This window comes from Enoplosus armatus, chromosome 17 (genome assembly GCF_043641665.1).
Source record: "Enoplosus armatus isolate fEnoArm2 chromosome 17, fEnoArm2.hap1, whole genome shotgun sequence".
NCBI classification, from domain to species: domain Eukaryota; kingdom Metazoa; phylum Chordata; class Actinopteri; order Centrarchiformes; family Enoplosidae; genus Enoplosus; species Enoplosus armatus.
In genome coordinates, this window is record NC_092196.1 from 19,133,375 (window position 1) to 19,157,338 (window position 23,964).

General features: G+C 44.7%; 1 protein-coding gene across 1 annotated transcript; it reads left to right on the top strand.

The window, feature by feature from the left end:
* Positions 1 to 1,384: 1,384 nt before the first annotated feature.
* On the top strand, positions 1,385 to 23,006 carry slc1a9 (solute carrier family 1 member 9). The gene is made up of 11 exons (XM_070922416.1): positions 1,385 to 1,499; positions 13,334 to 13,492; positions 14,078 to 14,230; positions 14,695 to 14,948; positions 16,772 to 16,877; positions 16,992 to 17,118; positions 18,870 to 19,103; positions 19,882 to 20,076; positions 22,003 to 22,137; positions 22,287 to 22,725; positions 22,830 to 23,006. Exons 1-11 carry the CDS (start codon positions 1,385 to 1,387, stop codon positions 23,004 to 23,006), a joined length of 2,094 nt encoding a protein of 697 aa, XP_070778517.1.
* The last annotated feature ends 958 nt before the right edge of the window (positions 23,007 to 23,964 follow it).

Below are 23,964 nucleotides of genomic sequence, written 5' to 3' on the forward strand. Positions count from 1 at the left end.
CTAGCTTGATTTGATACACTCAAATAAAGCTCGTGCGGCGGTGAGTGTTGAAGACTTCACGTGTGCGTGACTGAGCTCTCTCTTTGTTTTTGTTTTTTTTACCTTTATCACCCCCCCCCCCTTTTTTTCATCCCCGCCCGGCTCTTCACAAGAAATCAATTTGATGAATTACCAGCAGTGGTGTGTTGGCATGGCGCCACGCAGTGTGCGTTCATTATGGGATGGTAACAGAGCAAATTATTACAAACAAGCTGTAGTGAAGCTGGATGGCGTCTGCCAGCTCACTGCAACACAATCCCGTTTGGCACAATCAGACCTGAGGATGTAATATGCTTTAATGCCAATTCCAGGTCTGCTTTCAGATTGCTTCCTGTTTGCTCGTGCCAGATTCTTTTTTTTTTTTTTTTTTTTTTTTTTTTAGGTTGGGGGGGGGGGGGGGGTTTGCCTGGCTATTTGGCAGGTGTCTTGCTCAAGGCCATTTTGACATTTCAATTTGGATCATGCTGATTTAATTGGCTGTAATTTTATGGTATTGGTGCTTTCATACTTTCTAGACACATGATTCAGAATATGGATTTTATGGCAGAACTGTTTATAAAAGTAGGTTACGTGTTTCAAAAATCTAAAAAATACTTCTGAAAGATACTGTGTACTTGAAAAACTAAATTAAACAAATTGCGATATATCCTTAATTCAACACATATATTTAAACAGGGGCGGACTTGCTGATTTGCGGGGCCCTAGGCACTGGTTCTCATGGGGCCCCCTGAATCCCAGCCCTGACCCCTGTCGCCCCAACCAGCTGTTATTTATGAATGCTGCATCCCAGAATAACCTCATATTTGGAACTACAGACCTGAAAGCTACTTGCTAGATAAAAGTGAAAATGTTTATTGGAGCAGTGGGGTCTCTTAATATTGCACAACATTTATTTTAACATGTTTTTGTTATGAATTACTTGAACAATATCACACATATATCCCTACACATATTGTGTGTTTGTGCGTTTTTAATGCATTTTTCAACATTTTCCTTTATTTTACCAACCAAATTAGATGGTTGTGCAAGCTCAGTGAATTGATGTAATATTGTCCCACATTGTAAATGTTAGGTCCATTAACCTTGTCTTAACTTGTCCTGTGTGCACTCTCTATTTTTTATATGAAACCTTCATGAATGTTCACGGCTAAATGCTGCAGTGTTATTGAATAAAAAGTCAGTACGTGAACACACTGTTATTTTTCTGTATATGTAGGTCTGCGGAGTGCTGCCGGTTTCGGGACTCCTGTAAAGTTGAAAGGAGGGAAACAGGAGCTGGTGACTGGCTGCTCTGTCCACTCACAGGTCTTTGGGGGAAAGTCGGCGAAGGCCCAGAGGAGACACAATGGAGGTCTATGGAGGACACACAGGCCGCCTGACAGTTCAACGGGTCCTCGGAGCAGATAAGTCGTCCCCATACAGACCAAACGAGAGTTCACTGCTATTGACCCGCGAGAACAGCGCGTCCACTGAGCCTCCCCACCTTGAATGGCCTTGTTGAAAAGGAGAGCCATAAATTGGCGGATGAGCAGAGGGGGGAAGACTCTGTACCCCCCCCTCCTCCTGCCTCCCCCTCTCTCTCTTTCTCTCTCACATGCTATCTCTTTCTTTCCTTTACCAAGTAGTGGTTTCCATCTCACCAAACCCCTTTCCCCCTGAATGTTTAAAAAGATGAAAGGATAAGGAAAAGAATGGAGACAAAAGAGGGGAGGGTTGTGTTACAACCCTGCCCCTGAGAGACTGCTCATGAAAGAGTTTGGGGATGGGAGAGATAGGGACCGGAGAGGAGACACAGAAAGAGAAGGGGGATCATGAAAAGAGGTTTTTCAAACTCAAAGCCGCTAAAACGGGTCACTTCTGTATAGAGAGGCAGACTAAAGTGCAGTCTTCACTCAGGGACGGAGACATTTAACACTGTCAATACCCTCAGATGGAAGGCAGCGTTGATGTACTTGCACCCGTTGACTGATTGCGCAAACACACACACACACACACAGGATTACACACACATACACACTCTGTCTCTCTCAAGTCTTTCTGTGTCTCTTCACCATGCCCAACTGCAGCACTACAATTAGATTTCAGGGAATCTTCACCATTAACTTGGCCAACACACACACACAAACACACTGCCTGGTGTCTCCCTCGCGGCGTTCCTCCCTCTTGGCATTTAGTGTCAGTCTCTCGAAATCCTTTGCAACCCTCCCACCATTCTCTCTATCTGCGTCTTTGTCTGAACTTGCCCTGCATGCACTTAGAAATTTCCGCCTCGAGGTGCATCAGTGAGAGTCAGAGCGAGAGACGCAGAGCAAGAGAAAGTTGTTAGCTAAGTGTGGACAGGAGTGCTGGTCAAACAAACCATTTAAAGGGCAGGGACGCGCAAATGACGTTTTCTTAGGCTCTTGCCTTCTTGCTCTCTCTCTCTTTCACACACACACACACACACACACACACACACATTCAGACACACAGACATGCAAAACTAACCGCAACCATTTCACAATGGAAGAGATGTTGAGGTTTATTGAAGACGTTCATTCACAGAACAAGTTTTCCTTCATAGTGTCACACTAACACGTCACATTAAAAGATTTCCTAAATCCCAAAAGTCACCAGAAGCCTTTGAAGTTAAGTCACAATAAGTTGCAGGAAAATAACACAACACTCTCCAGCGGTTTTCAGTTTTTTTCCTTTGGGGATTTGTGTTTTCAGCAGAACATTTTCATGACCCGAACAGACTTTCAGAACATTATTAAAGCCCCATAAAAACAAAACCCTTTTTTTTTTTTTTGCCTTGTACTCAAGGAACTATCTGTGATATCAATCTGCTCTGTTGAGGATTCACATTTTTGAATCCTGACATCTTCAACCGATTCTGATTTTTGTATTTTAAAAAAACACACTGAGACGTTTCTGAGGTTTCCAGATGTCACTTTTGCTACCTTCGATTGCTCTGATGAAATCTTTCAAACTATTGCCGTCGTTGGACATCCTCCTTCGCTTAAAACTCATATCTGAGCGTAATTGGAAGGTAGCTATTATGGCAATTATTGCAAATAGCTGAGCTGAGCTGTCAGTGTGAGGCTGACAGTCTGTCCGTCCACAACTGAGCCACCGGGTCAGACGTCAGACCTCAATTACGGATCCTCGACCTCCCCAGGGTGCCCGGTGTCAGTCCTTCATCAACTCCTCTTCCATCGTCACACGCTGTGATTCTCTGCGTCTGATTTGTTTCATCGTTCTCTCCATCTTTTCCTCCCCTCGTCTACTAAACTCCACTCCCTCCTCCTCCTTTCCCCTGAGTCCAAACCTCTCTCCAGTGAGAGCCACACCGCCAACGCCGCCATGACCACACACACACACACACACACACACACACACACACACACACACTGAGGTATAGCTGCATATGTTTCCAATCTCAGCCGTAATGCTCCTCTCTCCACAATCTGAGCCAATTAGCCGAAACCTCCTGGAAATGCCCCAGTCCCCAGCCATGGTGGTAAAGGGGTGAAGGGTCAAAGGTGAGGTCATTCACAGGGGGGTCAGGCTCTGACGAATGCGTCACCTCCTGTCTGTCTGTCTGTCTGTCTGTCTTAGTCATCCCTGTCTGCAGCGCTTTAGCCGCTGTCCAACTTCCCAGCGGACGTATTTGGCACAGGTGTAGGATTTTGCAGAAAAGGCAACTCAAGCCTGAAATTAAATTTCACAGCTTACTAAAGGTCAAAGAGGATGAGTGACAGGGTCTGGAGCCAGACCACACATAAACACGCAAACAACACTCATGCACACTGAGGAAAGTATGCACACACACACACACACACACACACACAGACGTCCGCTCTGACAAACAAACAACACATGCGCCTACAAGTCTTTACTGCGTGAAACTGAAATGAGTGTATGGAATGTTCACCTTCGGGAAAACGGATTGGGAGGGAGGGGGAATATGAGAGCATCGGAGCTGCACAGACCTCATTAGGGGAGCGGAGGACTTAGTTTGGTAATTCTGTTTAATGCTTAATGAGAAACAGGTTTGAATGGGTGCAGAATGCAGACTGGCGCTGCGTTGCATTACCTGGCAGTCTGCCTCGTTCCCAGTCTGCCTGTTTCGATTCTGTGTTATGTGTGATGTTCGTGTAGAAGCCGGGTCGTCGACGGTTTATGAAACAGCTTCAGACGCCGCCATGCAGCCGTCTCCGTACGGACACACTCTGCTCGTCTTGTTTACATCGTCTGCACCGCCGATCCCTCTCCTCTTACAGCACCTCGCTCTCTCTCTCTCTCTCTCTCTCTCCCCCCAGATCACCTCTCAATCACTCCTCCTCGCCTCCTTATCTGTCCCTCCTCAGTGTCTCCTTACAGGACTCAGTGCACCCACAGCGGCTACACTTTCATTCACTTGCCACAGATTCGTTGCAGTCCGGATGCCCCCGGATTAGACATGCAGCCTAAATAGTGAATGATCTATTTACGGTTACGTCTTCCTTGTCGCCAACACTTCCACACCTCCCTCTGTTTTGCGTTTTTTTTAACTTATCCACCCCACTCTCCTGTCTCTCCCTCCCCTCTCCTCAACATCCCCTCACCCCCCCCTCTTCCATAAGCCATGTTATGTCCCTTTTCTTGCCAGAGGAAAAATGTTACACATTGTAAACTTTAGTCACTGTACAACACCCCGCAGGATTGGATTTCAGAGGCAGACTTTGTGTTTGAACTGCTCTGGCAATTAGTAGAGGATAGACTTACAGCTCACCTACTGCACAATGGAGGCACCGGCCCAGTTGTACAAGCCCCTGTTCCCGTCCTGCCCCCCCTCCATCTGTCACTCCTGTAGGACTGTGTGTGTGTGTGTGTGTGTGTGTGTGTGTGTGTGTGTGTGTGTGTGTGTGTGTGGCTCTGCATGTGCATGGATGTGTATATTTGAATTGTTGCATGTATGTTTGTTTGTGTTGCTGCTGGATGATAAAACCAAATTCAGTAAATAGTGACACTTGACTTGACCCCCCCCCCCCCTTTTAATTAACATATACATTTAAACAGCAGTGTTTAAACATTTAAAAATTGTTTATAACACACACAACACATATTATGTAGTTACAAGCAGATATAAGTGTTTATTAATGTGTTTATCAACAGCTGTAACTCCTCCTGTGGAGCACCCATAACTGCTGTATAAACAGATAATGACAAATGTTCATTAATAAACACTTAAATATCCTTATATCTGCTTATAACTGCATTATAGTGTGTTATAAACTATTACATGTTTATATTGTGCATATACATGCTAAATAGGTCAAGTGTTACTCAGTAAATGATCAGATTTCTGACATTATCAATGATCTAAATATTTGGTAAATTCATTATCTGTGTCCTCTAAAATTAGAATAAACTATCTAACTAGAAAAGCAACCAATCAGCCCAAAGTCTTTTCAGATGTGAGTCCACACAAGAAAGCTGTATAAAAATACCTCTTTAGGATCATTATCAATATTATCATGCTTTTACGATGGATTTTAGGTCACATCATGTTTGCATGTAAAAAAAGAGGCTGTGCAGGTTTCATACCGTATCAAGGGTTTGCATTTTAATGTTGTGTCACTTTTATTTATATAGCCCAATATCCTGTCCTTAGACCGCCTACTCGGATAAGGATAAGCTCCCCAAACAAAACCTTTAACAGGGAAAAACTGGAAGAGCAATAGAAGAGGGATCCCTCTCCCAGGACGGACAGACAGGAAGTAGATGTTGTGTGGACAGAATAGACCAATCACAGTACGGACTATCAGAACATATATGAAGAATATGGATGCAGGAGCAACTTCAGGTGTCACCAAACAGACCTGAGCTGCAGGACCTCCTCTCCACCATGGAGACCTGGAAGGGGGACAGACTACACAAACTCAAACACACCATTCACACAGAGAGGAGAAAAAAACAACCAGAGAGGAGAGGCTGAACCTCCTGGAGGACGAAGATCCAGATCTAAAACATCTGGATGAGGCACAGACAGACTCTTTACTGTATTCTCGTCGGCTGGACAAACATGGACTTTAATTCCAGGCTTAATAGATCCACTGAGACTGAGACCGTCCTGCTGGAAGGATAATGGAAACAGGTACCAGACCTGCAACAATCAAAGAATAAGCATCTAACTGTTCTAAGATTTAAAGGCCTCAACAGAGTCAGACTGTCTGATGTCTCCAAAGTCACGTTGTCATACAACATCGTATTTGATAGTTGAGAAGCTGCGCTCATAAATCAATCCTGACCTCCTCATAAAGCTCAATCATAGACCCACATTCCTCCTGCTGCAGCACAGCGGCTCCGGAGTGACGAACCTGAACCTCCTCAACTTCTTTATCAGTTTATTTCTAATTCTGTGTATTGATAAAGTGTCGTGGTTCATGGAAGCGAGACCCTTGTATGTATAGTATGTAGCAGCTCCACCCATGGGCCTCCATGCACTTTGAGGCCTCACTGACTGACACTGATATCTGTCAAAGGATCCCTCAGAGGGAAGCTACTGTACAGAGATCTGCACTCAGTGCAGAGTCATAGCGCCCTCCTGTGGTAGGGAGGATAATCATAACCTCTCCTCCATGACTGATGACGGGCTGGAAGTCCCAAACTGTCCTCCTGCTGAGAGGACACTTTCTTTATTCAACAACAATGTCTTAACTCATTTAAGACTAACTTTCTTATCTTTCTGCACAGTGTCTCCTCCTCCTCTGATAACAAGGCAATAAGAGGAAACCTGTGATGGAGAGGAAGTGAGTGACCAAGGGAGAAAGAAGGGAGGGAGGGGAGGAAAGCGAGGGTGAGATGGGGTGGGGGGGCTCAGAGCACCAAGCTGTGGTATTAATCTGCAAATTTTCTCAGATGACGCAAAGACCGTGACTTTGCCTCCCGTCCCCTCTCCCTCCTCATCTCCACGTCCCTCCTCTCGTCCGTGTCTCTCCCGATGCCTCGCTCTTGTCGGGTGGGAGTCAGCGACACACAGCAGGTAAGCCTGGCCGCCTCCTTGTTGTCATTTTCCCATTCAGTCAACATTAGTCAGCTCGGACTGTGATCTGTTTGGTGTCTCAGAGTGGCTCCGGTTGATTGTTTGGGGCTCAGTCATTTATGATTATTGGCTTGTTGTGTATTTATTTCTCTCTAGACGAATTGGTGTATTAGAGCTTCAGAGATACTTTCCCTGTGTTTCATTCTGTTTGCAATTATTTTGAATTCTTGTTGGTTTTGCAAAGTTAGCTGCGGTGGTGATTTCCACTGTTTGAATCTGGTGTTTGAACATGTGGGGCCTGTAATGTCTTATCAGTTATCAGCAGCGCTTTAGCACGCTGTCTGCGGTCAGAGAGAAGAGGATCAGAGAGGTTTAACGAATAAGGAGTCTCCAAGACGTCTGTTGGCCAAATAAGAAGATGGATTTACTGTACGGAGGGAATGAGCTGTGTGAAACTCAGGCCTGCTGGAGTGAGGAGCGACGACAGATCAAACGGGAAAAAAAGGGGAGAAAGAGAAAGTTTATAAATAGCAGAGCTTTACAGGGGTGAAGACAGCAGATGTGATAGACAGTCTGTGCTTAAGGAGTTCAAACAACAGATTAATACACTCAGATTATCGTCCGAGAGAGAGGAGGGGAGGGGGGAGGCGTGTGCTTGACATGGGTGGACACACACACACAGATGCACACTAAATCACACACACACACACACACACACACACACACACACAAATGTTGTCCCTGAAGGTCTCTGGCTGCATCTTTCCCTCTATTGTTTTGCCAGATATCTATTTAATGCAAAAACGTGAAGTTGTTTCTTAAATGTCAGGATTTTCTATATAAATGTCTTTAGGTTTTGGACGGTTGAAAATAACTAGTTGCAGCTATATAATTCATTGAAGCTTGCAGTGGAAAAGTGAAATAGCTGTTAACAGCTGATGATGTGCCTTAAATGTAATCAATAAAACACCAAATATCAATCCTAAAACAAACCGGTGCAGCGACACTACAACAGAAGTCATGTGATCTGTTTTCCTGGTTTTAGTCAGAAGTCGAGCAGCGAGTACCTCGTAAAACATGCTAAGTGAGGACACGTAGTGACCCATGTGTGGTCACGTCCGTCCTCTGATGGACAGAGTGCGGTCCAGATGTGATTGACTCTGACCTTCTCTGAGAGGGTTAATACACACCGTTTAAACCTCCTGCTGTAGCGATGTGGTAAAGCCATGCATCACACACGTGTTTGATGGCAGTTGTGCATATGTTGAAGGAATTAAGCAGCGCTGCTTTGGACTGCATGGACTCTCAGATGTCTGCTTCTGTTTCTGTGCCACTATTGATATTTACACTCAGTGTGTTTGTCTACAAGGAGAGATCACTCGTCACACACGTGTTTTACAGTATGAAGACTCTACTATTGTACTGTTTGTTACCGCCATCGTCACAACAAACACACGCAGCGGCCTGTCCTACACTGTGTTTGGGATTTGAAAGCATTTATATTGAATCTGAAATCAATATTAAATCTGAATTCTTTGGATTCCTTTATCAAATGTATTTAGTGTTTTAGCTTTTATCAATTTAAAGTGACATGAATTTTCAATAGTTCATTGGTCTTTTTATGAATTAAGCAAGAGAGCAGATTTGCAAAGAGATTTTTAAAGACTGGGAACCGAGGAACCTGATCTGCAAGGAACCTGCTAGAGGAACCTAATCCTATACACAATACACTGTGAACTGACAGCACCCATTTGTTTTTCATTAATTTCATGGTAGTGAATACTGATATAGTGTTGATCAAGATAACCATACAGCTGAATTCTGCAGAGACGTGTGTGTTTGAGATGTGTGTTGCAGTGCAGCGCTGCAGTGCTGCAGTGACCATCTTCATCTGCCTCTGTTGAATGAGGGGAGGATGGAGGGGCGGGGTGGGGATTATATCTCGATCCCTTTGCAAAGCTCACACCAAACAATCAACCATTGGAAATAATCCCCTTGAGACACACAGACAAACACACACAGTTACAAACGCACACACACGGATGCCTTTTAAACAATATGTCAATATACTGTGTGTTTATAAAATACACACACACACGTACATTTAGAGAATCTAAATCGATTAATCTGCCGTCAAAACGTCAAAAAGCTCATCACAACTCCCCAGAGAGAAAGGTGACGTCTGCAAATGTCTTGTTTTGTTCAACCAAAAGTCCAAAACCCCAAAATACTCAGTCTATAATAACACATGGCCGCGAGAAGCAGCAAATCCTCTCACGTGAAAAGCTGGAAACAGAGTTTTAGTTTCACTCTTTTTTTTCTTGAAACATAACTCAAATGTTTTAATCAGTTATTAAAATAATGGCAGATTATTTTTCAGTCAAATCGATGAACTGTGCTAATGAATTCACTTTTGTTAGAACGTAGATTTATAACCCTGATGCATACAATAAATAAAAGCTAAAGAAAAGATAACAACCGACTGTCGCTGTGGTCTCTTTTTATGACGGCTAAATAGACGCATGCAGAATACAGTCAGTCAAAGCACATTCGTCCTCTTCTTATGTTGAAACTGACTGTAATGTCTAAGTTAATATCAGATCCAAGCCGACAGATGGGAAAGGAGGGGGGAGTTGTAACTGTATGTATATCCTGTATCAGCATCAACGATTGGCTGGAGACCTTGTTGGATCATTAATGTGGAAGGCTATGAGTGCATACGTGGAGGGGGGGTGTTGACACTGATGAGCCTGTGACAGCCGGACTGAGACGAGTACTGAGGTAGTTTGTCGCGTCCTGCTCTGGTGGTATGTGCACCTTCATCTACAGCAGCGTGGGCTCATTTACAGTAATCACAGCCTGCTCTGGGAGATTAACTCACTCTGTCATCGCGCCCCGTCGTCCTGGAAACCATGGCGATTAAGAAGATGTGTTGTAAGTACATGACTGCATGTGGAGACTGATTGTGATGGTTATCACGCACTACATAGGTCATCATCACACATCTGATGGACTACAAGAGTATTTACATGGAGGACCCTGATGTTTATCCAGTCGCCATTACTTTGAAAGTCACTGCGGGAGACTTCCTGTGTGTATGGCAGCTGTGTTTGGCCCGTGAGGGCATGTAAACAGCTACGCCATCACTACCATACCAGCAGGAGTCACTTCCTCGTTTCTTTTCTCCGAGCTCGACTCTCTTTGAAGGCCCTCTGCCTTCGTCCTTCAGCTCTCAGCACTAACGTGTTTCCAGAGCTCTCTCTCAAAGACTGGGCTTCCCTTCAAAGGAGAATGCCTCCTGGTCCGCAGCCTACCTGGCAGAGTAGCAATACCTGTGTCATGTTGCTATGAAATCCAGGATTTACTGTAAGCTGCCTGACCAAACAATCTGAACCCGCTGACTTGAATTGCTGTGTTTTATTAGGGATGCTAAGCTGTAATATGATGTAACAGGCGTGTCTCTCCTGGCCGTTGCTCTGATACTGTGATCAGCGTCTGTTTCTCGTGTTCCTATAAACTGTGCTTCGGTAAGTGCTTTTCAGGCAGGACATTGGAATCATAGGAGTCAAATTCAACCCGACAAGGTTGTAAACGGTTTCTGTTTTCCTCAGTTGAACAGAGCCACCAGGACAGCCCAGTAAGAGCTGGTTCCTAGAGGCCAGCTATGTTACATCTCGAGGCAGCTCTGACATTTCCTGGAGCAGGAAAATAATCTCTCTGTTGGGGAAGGAAGACAGATTTGCAGCTTCAGGTCCTTGAGTATGTCCTTGCAGCTCATACTCCTCAGCGCCGGCCTCCTCGCAGGACACATGCTGCTTCATTACTTCAGGATGACATTCATTCTTATTTTTACTCTAATGCATGTAACAGGCTTAAATTACCTTCGACATGTATAGCGGGAAGTTCATGACCTTTTCTCTTTAAAGCACATGTTATCACAGACATGTGCCAAAAGTTTCCAAACTAAGCAAACCAGCCTTTACGCTCGCTCGATGACCTCTCAGTTTTTAATTTATCCACCAGGTTTTGTCAGGATTTATTTTCGACCTATAGAGAAAGGGTCTAATCCCTTTTGTGATTTTAAAATGACAATCGTCAGCTCTTGTCCATGAGTTTATTCAGTTAAAAGGATGGGAGGATGATTTCCCCGTTTGACTGCTATATACCCGAAGCGTATGTGTTCGACTGACGTTACCAAACAATGTTCATGCTAAGAATGACATAAGGATTGAAAAGAGGATTTGTGACGACTATAACAGTAAAACACCCTCCCCCTCATCTCCTCGGTACTCCGTTCACTGAGGATTATATCTTTGCAATTGAAACTTAGCAGGACATACTCCGCCCCAAAATATACAATTTCAGATCACACTGGCAATCCGACTTTGACTGTTGCAGAGAGAAAGGGCCAGAGATGAGAGAGCGGAGGTGAAAGCAGACGAACCAGTAGGTAACATTATTTTTCTGTGCTCCCCCTTCTCTACTGTACTTTGGTGAATGTATGCAACTGTATCCCCACCGCTGCAGAAAATGCCATCCGCTCGGCTGATGAATTATAATCATGTCTGATTGCAATTGTCTCACCGAGTCAGACTGTTTGTAAATGTGACATTCATTCTTCTGACAAGGATTTGGCACGGCCGCGCTGCTCTCCAGATGTGTTTATATATGATTAATGTCTGGAGATGTGGCGGTGGGGTAGAGATGTGTAGAGTTGTTGGACAGTGGACACATTCCTACTCGTTGACTCTTTCTGTAGTGTTGAAGGTGACGACTCTGCCTTGGAGGAACGTGTAACTGCTCCCGTAACAATACTGTGTTGACGGACAGCAGCTGCAACAGACTTTGAGTGGTGATTATTAACAGTCAGCAGGTGTTTATTGGAGAGTTGTTTGCCCACTCAAAGAAGTGATGTGGCTTTAGGGTGACTGTTAAAAATGGAGGATACACGTTAAATGCACTCTGATGGATGTGGACGTCTGTGAGTACTGAATACTGTTAACTCTTATATACCTTTTTCCACATTTAGCTGCATCCTTTCTGATCGTTCATGCAACTGAATTGCATTTGGACATCTTACTTACTTATGAGTTCATCATTGCCAGATTATCCGTCTTAGCAACGTTAGCGCTGTGGCTCTACGTATGGCAACGTCGGTAGGCTGGTCCACCAGTTTTGGTCTAGACTGAAATATCTCAACTGCTATCTGACGGATAAACATGACGATTTGTACAAACCTTCATGGTCCCAAGAGGATGAATCCTAATGATTTTAGTGATCCCCTGAATTTTCAAATAGTGCCACCAGAAGGTCCAAATTTTCACTCATCCAGTGAAATAGCTCAACATCTACAAGTTGTCACACATGGTCATGACATTTCGTACAAACATCGTCCCCCTCTGGATGAATTATAATAACTTTGACGATGTCTTAACCTTTCATCTCACGCCATCATCATCAGACCAAATACCTGCAACCTTCCCATCAGCCTCAGCTGTACTTTGAGTTTAGTGCTCATTAACGAATGTTAACATGGTAACACACAAAAACTAAGATGTGAATTTGGTAAACATTATACCTGCTAAACATCAGCATGTTAGCGTTGTGAGCATGTTAGCATGCTGATGTTGGCATTTAGCTTCACGTAGCTGCTAGCATGGCTGTAGCCTCTTGGTCTTTCCTGTCCTCTTCCAGTACAGATTTAGCCAATAGCCAAGCCCTCGTCCAGGCCGCCAGAGTCAGACCCGTCAGTCACGGATGGTCAGATAGCCAGGGGCCACTGACTCATTCTTTACAGCACTCATCAATATATCTCTTCCTTTATCAGCAACTCCATATTGTGTTGTATTTAGATTCTGGCTGTTTCTGCCTTTTCCGTTTAGAGGATGATTACAGATTACATCTCTTGAGATGTTTCTTCATGTCCTGTTTAGCCATCGCCTGCTGTGTTTGGGCTGCCTGCATTCATGCTTCTGTACTTCCCTAACCAAATACTCAAAGGACGTTCCTGTTGTGTGAGTGCGTGGTAGGTAGCCCTGGTTGTCCCTGATCCCCATTTAAGAACAGAGTCAGCCATCCAGAGTGGGAACAATGTGAGTCCTCACAAGCCACAGGAGAAGAATGTTTTGTTAAGATAGTCTATAAACAATCCAGCGTCTTCACATTTGACAAATCAGTGAAAGAGCCAAGGGTGCATCATCAACCATCACTCAATACTATGCAAGCCAGCACGTGCTGAATGCTGTTGAAGCAGCAGTAAAGCCATTCCTCCCACTGTCTCCACAGGCAGGATGACAAACCAGTCGACAGCCAACCAGTCCAACACAAACAAGGTGAAGGAGAAAGAAGAAAACCAACGAGATGACAACACAGAGGTTGCGTATAAAGATGCTGGCCACTGCAGCCGCAACACCCACAACCTGCTGCTGGGACTCACCGTTATGGGTATGGTCCTGATATTATTCTGTGTTTAACTGCAGCCCAGCAGCTTGTAAAAGCTGGACTCTTGTTGTTAAAAATGTTGAAGAAACCAGCCTAATCTCAGTTTTTAGTCAACATTTGTTGCTGTGTATAATTCAATTTGAGGTCAGTTTCATTGTTCACAAAACAGCCATTTGTGCTGCAGCAGATATTAACACGCATAATCCTAGATGTACAGACTCCCATGAGACATCTTAGGCTTGTTGTTGTCTTTAGTCTGCCGCTCTAAACACTTTGGTATGTTTCTGCATAGCTGTGTTCTTTGTCAAAAAAAAGAAAGCCCCCGCAAAGTCGAGAAGTGTGTTATTTTTGTCTGTCATTTGTCACCCAGATTTAAACCCAGATTTAAACCTGTTTACATTTCAGTAGACGGTTCTCATTTGTCAGAGGTCTCTTACATGTCAGATGTAAAACAACACTTTTTGGGGGGAAGAGAAGTAGGCCAGGGAGTCCACGAAAAACCTCAACTGGTCTCTGAAGACCAGAAGACGGAGTTTTAGATGTTGCTGATAAATCTTGAGCATATTAAACACATTCTCCTCTCCTCAGGTGTTGTCATGGGGGTGGTGTTTGGGATGCTGCTGCGGTACATGAAGGTGACGGACAGCTCCGTCCTCACTATTGTTTCTTTCCCTGGAGAAATCCTCATGAGGATGCTGAAGATGCTCATCCTGCCTCTCATCATCTCCAGCCTTATCACAGGTGTGCTGCTACACACACATGTTGTACAGTAAGAACCAGGCCAATGTGTACAGATGATGTTGTTTGGAATTAAGCTGACAAGTAAAATGTTTTCTTTCCACTGGAAGTAATGTTGGTCGGTCAGTGTGGAAGAGGACGAATCCTAATGACCTTTCAAAGCACCACTAACCAGGCAAATTATCCACTTTGGTTCACGATAAAATACCTCTAAAACTAATGACATACACTAAATGTTAATATGCTAAATGTACATAACTTAACATTCTTATGTCAGAATTTCAAGAGTAATTTTGTGCTCCACATATTATCACTTCTATTATACCTCTGAAACTAATGACCAGATCCCTGTCAGCAGTATTTGAGAGTAATGCTGATATGCTAAATGCTAACACGCTGTAAGTATATTACACTGACATGCTAAACGTTGGCGAGTGAAAACACTGATGGTCATGTGTCTCTTTCAGGGCTGGCTGGTCTAGATGCCCGCTCCAGTGGCAGGATGGGTAGTAGAGCCATGGTGTACTACATGTCCACCACTATAATCGCTGCCATCCTCGGGGTCATACTGGTGTTGGGGATCCACCCGGGGAACCCCAAACTGAGGGGAGGCCAGTCGACCACAGCCCCGAAGAACCAGGAGGTCAGCAGTCTGGACGCCTTCCTCGACCTGATCAGAAACCTCTTCCCGGAGAACCTGGTGCAGGCCTGTATCCAACAGGTAGCCTCATCATCTGAAACCTACCTTTAGAACTGTTGTATCACTCTGGATCTTCACCTGTGCTCACTATAGGGTTGTATTTCATCAAAATGTAGCAGGCATGGGATGACGGTCAGAAAGGCCACTGCGTGTCTTTTAATAGAAACTAGTTATTCGTCAGTCAGGATCGAAGCTGAAGATGATGCTAACCAGCCTACATTAGAAAGGCTGTCAGCTGTTAGTGTTAATGACAGTGTTAATGACAGTTATGACAGTAACACAAATAAGTTTTATCCAGTTTAGCTTCGGCGTTTTTTCAGCAGTTGACGAAACAATCTCACCACATTAGTAGCTGCTCTGGAGCTTTCGATCTTTGTCATCAGATGAAAATCATGGACGTACATACGTGGACGAGGAGTCCTCCTCGCGTCCAGAGAAATGGAAACGTGAGCATCTGCAATTCCTTGACCACTGACTAAAGTCTGTGCTGATGAAGATCATGTGATATGATCTAAAGCAGTGGCTCCAACCTGTGAGTCGAGACCCCCACAGGAGGTCATGAGATGAATGATGAACACCCGAATAAGGAGAATCACTCTTTGATTGAACTGCTCACGTCTCAAAGACTTGCACCTCGAGATGAAGGATCAAGCAGATGTCGCTTCATGTTGATGGTTCACAAGCAGAAAAGGTTGGGAACGGCTGATCGAAAGCTCCGCAACAGCTACTAAATGGACCTGAAGTGAGATTGGTTTGTCAACAATTATCATCCAAATTCTCATATGTTAAAGTTGCATTAAATATCGGAAAGAACCCTTTATGTGAACCTGAAAAGGCCAAAGTTGAAGACATTAGTCTACTCAAAGTATTAACTGAGCAGTCTGACAGAATGAAAGTCTGTTTTGTTTTCTTTCACTGTAGTTTCGACAAAAGAAGGACGATGAAATAAGATACTTTCGGCTCCGGTAAACGGTCAAAGGTTAAAAACATTTTGGGCCACAGTTTTTTTCTAGATAATTAAATAGAAAAATCAATCATTGGTTGAAACCTGTTGAGTGATGAGGATATTTATAAAGTGAATAAGGTGAGGTATCTGAAAGGATCCACACGTTAAGTGAAGTAAGAGATTGAAACCCAGTTACAGTCCTGGTCAGTTGGTTAGTGGTGGATAGGAGGAGCTAGTAGACGGCCTCTGTTTATCCCAGCTGATCATTTTTAAACAATAATCCAAGTCTCAATCATGATGAGACAGTTGCCTTCTTCTGTCCAAATCCTGCTTTTTTTCCCTCCTCTCTCTGTTCTACGTGTCTGAATGATTAGAAGTAGTTGTCTGTTGGACCGGGCGAGGGTCAGCCCTTCTGCTACCGCTAATCTCTTTACATCTGTAATGCTACATCCTTATTTACCACAGTAAGTCATCTGCTGGTGGACAGCAGCAGCTTATAGACTCCTGCTCTCTCTCCTTTCCCTGCGGTACTCTCTGTTATTTCCCTTTTCCTTTATTCCTTTCTTCACGTCTCTTTCTTTTCGTCTCTGTTTTACTGCTTCTTTTGTTTGCACTCGTCAGGGACTCATTGAAGTCATAAAAGGCATAATTGCTTTTACAGGAAGAAGTCGTCCTTCACCTTTCAACCTCCTTGTCTTTCCCTTTGTTGCCTTTATGTGAGAATCTCTTGCCGTCTGTTTTGCCTTTTCTTTAAACACAGTTTATTGTGCTGCTGCCAAGCTTTTGTTTGCTCACACACAGTATGAGTCACAAAATCAGGGTTTTGCCATGTGAACGGTAATCAGGTTATAGTTTAAAAGCCCTCATCGATCTGAATGTGGTTCTGTCCTCCCTGCAGGTTCAGACGGTGCTGAAAAAGGTGCCGGTTGCAGCATCAAACCAAACTGAGCCCATCTTAGTAAACAGGAAGAAACTGGAGTACAAATGGGGCATGAACGTCCTCGGTGAGTTGGTGACAGAGCTGATAAGACATTGTTGTCTTTTTCACGTGTAATTTTCCTGTGTCTTTACTGCATGTTGGAGTTTCCAGTCACATGCTGCTTTGTGTCTTCCTCAAGGCATGATTGGCTTCTTCATCACCTTCGGGATCTGCATGGGCAGGATGGGCGAGCGAGGGAAGGTCATGTGCGACTTCTTCAACATCCTCAATGAGATCATCATGACGATGGTTTCCATGATCATGTGGTCAGTGTTCTCTTTTCCCCGTATATATATATATATTTGTGAGTTTGCAAACATGCACATGTCTCTGTTTTTGCTCATGTGGGCCAACGGCTGCATTGCTTTGACATTCTGGAGATACCACACACAGAGGTCAGTGACAGTGATGGATAAGGTGAAGACTGTTTACGTGAGACTAATTGTGGGAACAAGCAGCAGCGTTTGACGTCGGAGACTGAATAGGAGAGACAGAAAGAGGAAAAGGGAGAAAGTGTGTTAGTGAAGGACACGGACAGATGGAATGAAAAAGAGGGCTTCCCTGGCACACATGCTGGACTCTGTGGTATGCTGGGGAGTAGCTGGAGCCGGGGCCCGGAACAATGTTGTGGGCTCCCAGGGGAGCCGGGGTGGAAGATCTCCAGAATGTAATGGATCCTCCGACGGCAGAGGAGCCACTTGGCTACAGAGCAGAAAGCAGATGCGGGTGGGAGGGACGGCGGGACGTGGAAAGATGCGCGTGAGAGCATGTCTTCAGAGAGCAGTGCACGCCTTGAGGCTTCGCAGGACCCCGGCTAGTCGCACAGAAAAAGAGAGAGTAGTGGCACTCAGAGCGGGGACGGGAAGGGGGGGGGGGGGCAGGGTAGGCGGTTGGAAGAAAAACAGCAGGATGCTTGTTTTGCAGCTCTCCTAGGCCATCTACATGTGCAGCTGGACACCAAAGGAATTGTGTCCTTGTTCGTATCACTCACACAGTATAAACAGATTACTCATGGGCCTATGGAGCCAGCCAAACACAGTCCAGCGTATACAAAAACACGTATCATACAAGGAACACATCCATCAAGCCTTATACATGGCATACTCCACCAAACAACTGTCACTGAATGCCAGGCTCGGGGGTTCAGCACGCAGCTGACCTGGGAGAGCAGGCCGCTGTCGGGATGGGACCCGCTTTGAGCTGCTTAAAGGGGAACACCGCTTTAATTCATGTGTCCCACAGCGGCCTGAACTCATGAGCAGGAACAACTGCACTCCAAAGCGGGAAACCAGAGATCCAAGAATGTGTCGTGTCCTCTCGTCGTGAAAGCTGCTCCTCGCTGTGAATAAAGATTGATTAGGTGTTTGCTTGACATTTCACACACTTGAAATAACAAATTGTTGTTTTTTTGGCAAAACTGGTCTGACTGTTTTATAAAAAGTCAAAAACTGGTGAACATTAAAAAACCTCACAAATACTCATTTTGAGAATCTGGAACCAGAGAATAACTAAAGCGGCAGCAGTGAAAACATGACGTCCTCAGCATGGACATGATCACATGAAGGGGGAGGATTCAGGACTTTTCCTTGTCTTACATGACAGTATATTGAATATTCTTGATCTAGAAAACTGGAATGAATGGACATGATGTTTTATAGATCAAACGATTAATCAATGAATCGAGAAAATAAGCCGTAAATTCATCGATAATGAAAATAATCATTTGCAGCCCTAAAATGCATAAAATATTTAAAAGAATTATCTGAGTCAAGGTTATTTATATACCACAATAAATCCATCACATGAGCAGTTTCTTTGTTTTTCATACAAGAAGTGATAGAAAACAGAAAAATGTAGATTGATTTATACTCTGGCTGTGATAAAAAGAAAGAAAGAACAATATACTAATTTAGCAGTCAAGAATAAAAAACATAAGGGATTAAAAGCTAAAGAAGAACAATAGCAAGTAAACAACAGTCATTTCAGCTCTGACGTGTCCTCCTAACTCTTGCTTCAGGTACTCTCCAGTTGGCATTGCCTCTCTGATCGCGGGGAAGATTGCGGCCATCGGAGACCTGGAGGTGGTGGCCCGGCAGCTGGGTATGTACATGGTGACCGTCATCGTGGGCCTGGTGATCCACGGCGGCTTGATCCTACCTGCTATATTCTTCGCTACCACCAGAAAAAGCCCCTTCACCTTCTACTCTGGAATCTTCCAGGCTTGGATCACAGCCTTGGGCACAGCTAGCAGGTAGGACAGACTGCAGGAAGTGTGTATGTGTGTGTGGAAGTTCTCCGTTTGGGCATGTGCGAACACATGTTTGTCACATGTTTCCTTTACAACATCTATTCCTCGAGCAGCTGCTGTAGTTACTGTGATTGATCGGCCTGCTGCCCGCTTTCAGCTATTTGGGTTAAATCTGAAAGGACTCGAGGCGAAATTCTGTATTTACGCGAATGAACTGACAAATCAGGACAGCGGAGCCAAATGTGTGTAAGCACAGGCTATCATAGACAAGTCCATGTCAGACAGATCCCGTGTTGTAAATGTCTAAGCCTTCGGATTAGTCGTCACCATCCAAACTGGCCTCGCTGTATCCTGCCTGGCTCGGCTTGGCTCGGCCCGCCTGGGACTCTGCGTTGCTGCTGAAACCAACTGTCATTTTGGCACATTACTGAGGCTTTAGTGAATATGAGTAATCCTATCAACGTTTTCTCTAATTATATTATGACCCGAGCTTAGCAGGGCCGGGAATCAAATTCCTTTAATTCACATGTTGGAGGATTGCAACAGTGGCCGGCACCAGCTGTCAGGAGGAGGCTGTCGGCCGACTCAAATTTCTACTGCTTGAGTTTTTTTTGCCTCTAACCCCACTTTACCCCCTCACCTCTCTCCTCACCTCTGCACTTCTGTCTTTCACCACCTGTCTACCTATTTTATGTCCTCCGGCAGACACTTTGCTCCTGTTCTTTGTACATCCGCACCTCTTTTCTCTAACTCGACGTCTTGTGGTTCCTTCTGTTCTCAGTGCCGGGACGTTACCCGTCACCTTCCGCTGCCTGGAGGAAAATCTGAAGATTGACAAGCGTGTGACTCGCTTCGTGCTGCCCATAGGCGCCACCATTAATATGGACGGCACCGCGCTGTATGAGGCCGTGGCGGCCATCTTTATTGCCCAGATGAATGACATCGCGCTGGACGGCGGACAGATCGTCACTGTCAGGTGAGGCACATGGTGGGTGGTCTCCTCACACATGAAACATTTCAAACGTACACGCAGTGACACTTTATACTGCGTAGTTTCATAAAGCTGGCTAGTATTCACAACTCAAACATATTTAGTCATGCAGTCATCACTAACCTGTAACAAAGTAAGAGTGCAAACCAGATTCCAAAGACATGTTCATGTGACTTAGATCAGTTTGAGGCAGTGGATTTAATGCAGAGCCTAAAACTCTGTAAGGAGCTAATGAAATATTCGTTTCCCATTTCTGAGGTTTCATCAAAACATTCATGTGTGATTGGAAACAGTCGACTTGGATCAGACTCAGCTGGTTGTGGCCGCGGGTTACAAATGATGCTCAGCACTTTAAATACGTTTATTGTATGTCTTTCATCAACGGCTGTTTTCCACCAAATTCCATAATCAAATTTTCAACATTTCAGTATGACTATTGTATCATGTGTGGTGAAATTGCTCTGAAATAAGATCCATATGTGTTGTGTAAATCTTTTGAATGTCCCACTAAATCTCCCACTCACAGTGAGGTGATAATTAATGCGGAAGTTTGTCAAAAACGATTGAGATGTAACGCAGAGCTCTGAGATGAATAGCATCACGCAGTAAACATCACAGTTTAGAACAGTGTCCAAACTGGCCTGCAGTCACATCTGGGACCAACGTGAACTGATAATTCCTTTAACTGCAGACAAGTCACGACTAGCAACATTCTTCAGAGCATTAAAGATTTAAGTCAGGAATCATTAAGAGATTTTGTTTTGTTGTGGGCAGAAGAATGGCACTTAACATTTCCCCTCATCCCTCTTTCTTCCTACGATACCTCTTTCATACAAACGTTGCATGTTTGATGTGGTAAAATCGACACATGTACACCAGGTTCTTGCTTTATGACCCGGTGCTGCAACTTCTATGACATCTTTTAGATTTTTTTTAGATTTGGTCACATTATAAAAATGTAACACCACAGCTCACATTCTGCAGTTATCTGCGTGTAACTTTGTAATGGGGAAAGTTGAAATATCTACTATAAAGTTAACGTAACCATGTACTAAATCCATGTTAACCTTTTAGTAATGCTATGGACGAGTCCGGAGTGAAGCGCGGCCGTTACTGTGGTGGCGTCTTGCTTTTCAACACTGTAATGTATAAAAGGATTATACTTTTCAACAGCTTTTGCCCAGAAATCTGACCTGGAAATCCTGTGGAACCTGTAACATGTTGAAAATATGGTCCAAATATCAAATAATAATAAATTAAAGGTTATAATCTGAAACACCTTTTCAACAAAATTTGTCCAGTTTTGACGTCTTTTCACCTGCAAATCATCGAAACCACATTTACTGGATCTATGAGTCTTTGATACATGAAATTAATTTTGCTTCATCTCATTCATCCCGTTAGTCCTCAGCGGACCGACCGGGGGCCACTAAAGGCAGGTGTCTGCATCCAGAGCCTCCTGCTCGCTGGGCTGGATAACGTTTACAATTTCCTGTTTTTCAGATTTTTATTGAATTATACATTTTATCTGATGCAACGCAAGAAATCATAGATTGCAAGTTTGTTGATTTATAATCGTAACTTAATTTCTGGGGTTTAATTACCACACAGACCTTTCAGACTAATGTTACCTGTTGGAGGAGGCCTCATTGTCAGCCCAAGTATCTGTGCTTCCAGTCAGTGACGGCGTTCAGCTTACAAACATGTAAATCAGCTGGCAGATCAGTTTATAGTGATCATAGAAACTTTGATACCAACGTCGAGAGGTTCTTTGTGGTGTGTTCAAGTGCAGCATCTGACAAAAGATGTTTGAGCACACCTTTGTCAGTGTTGTCTGAAGTGGACGTCAGAGCCTTTGAACCCCATCAGGTCCTTTCTGATAAAGGGTTTGTTGTTCTCTTTCCTCCCCAGTATGACTGCCACCCTGGCCAGTGTTGGAGCCGCCAGTATTCCCAGTGCTGGACTGGTTACCATGCTACTGATCCTGACGGCTGTGGGTCTGCCTACTCAGGACATCAGTCTGCTCATCGCTGTCGACTGGCTGCTGTGAGTCAGGTGTCTGAGAGGCGGAGGGTGGATGAGCTTTTTCAGTTTAAACAGTAACACTTGTGCGATGGGGTTTTGAAGGTGTTGGTGTTGTGCAGCTCTTGGTGGTCTGTTTCACTCGCTCACACTGACACTATTTATCCACCCAGTGACAGAATGCGTACCTCCATCAATGTGGTGGGCGACTCATTCGGTGCCGGGATCGTGGACCACTTGTCGAAGGTGGAGCTCGCCGAACTTGATGCCGCAGAAATGCAAATGCAACAGCCACACGAGGAGCTCGATTTCATCCCTCCGCCCCCCATCCTCACAGAGATGGACCTGGTCGACCCGTTCAAACCGCCCGAGCTACCTCCTCGTTCCCCTCGCCCACCCAAACAAAACCACCACGGCCACGTTCTCTCCCAGTCCCACTCCATCACTTACTCACCGTCCCGCTCTATCCGATCTCCATCACCACGCTCCATCCGCTCTCCCTCTCCGCGCTCCGTCTGCTCCCATTCCCCCCGGCCTTTCCGTACTCATTCACCTCGCCTCCTCCGCAGGACGGAGCCGGGCTACTGCGCCCTGCCCAGCCACGATAACCAGGTATCTACATGTTCCTCTATGGTGGAATGACACTTTAACTGTGCTTTGAAGAGGTTGAGCTACATGGCGTCCATGTTCTCACGTGTGTCTCTTTGCCCGCTCAGATTCCCACGCTGCCTCGCGCCTACAGAGAGCGAGACAGGGAGCGGGAGAGGCTGAGGCGAGAGAGTGAAACGGAGGAGGAGGAGGAGAGGGTTCTGGGTGAAGTAAGCGACGGCGAGGAGAGCGACGACACCGCTTATGACCGGAGGCACAACATCCTGCCGGGCGACCTGCCATGATTGGATTTTACCACCAAAAAGCTTCCTCATCGATTAGTTTACGCTTTACGACAGCTTTCCCCACGTTAGTGCTCAGCTCCGCGAGCTTCCAGTGGAGGTCCACAGCGGATTTCTGGCTGCTTACATTTCTACTTCTTACATGTATTTTGAGTTCACTGCTCATGATTAACAGCGCTGTTGGATAAGTGATTGATACGCTTACTTTGAGCTTAATATGCATAGATGTTAAAATGTTGCGATGGCAACACCCTGTAACCCTGTAACATTCCTGAATGGCCCTTAAAACTGGCCCAAGGCGTTTGCTCTTTGGTTTCCTGCAAGAGAGGGAGCTTAAATGGAGAGTTGTTTCCCTAGTTTACTCATGTCCTCTCCTTTTTATAACTCCGTCACTGTCTTGATTTGTCGTTTCATAACCAAACCATACGTTTGAACTTCCTTCGACTTGGAGAGAAATTGTGAGTCTGCTCTTGATGAGAAACGTATTTTGATGTTGAAGCTTTTTAACGCACAACCACGAGTTAGTAGCTGATCCTTTACCTTTGCTCAACTCCTTTTCTTCTACTTGTATTTTCCTGGCAGGAAGTGAAAATTACTTATCTTATAGAATAGTTTCACATTTTAAGAAATATGCTTATTATCTGCAGATAATCAGCACCTCTAAAGCTCACTGATTAAGTGTAAAAATGACAGTTTGCTATTTTATAGGGCCAGACTATTTCCTGGCTGGAGCAGCATATTCCTGAATCTCCACTTGTTACCTGCCAAGAAAGAGACCAAGAGACCAGCACATAAATGTCCGTAAAGCCACAACTTGTCGTTTTTACACTTCGGTCTTTGGATGGATTAAAGGAAGTAAATACACCATGTTAACCAGCCTTAGAGGTGCTGGTAAGTGGATTTTATTACCTTTGGGCAGAGTCAGGCTAGCTGTTTCCAGTCTTTATGCTAAGCTAAGCTA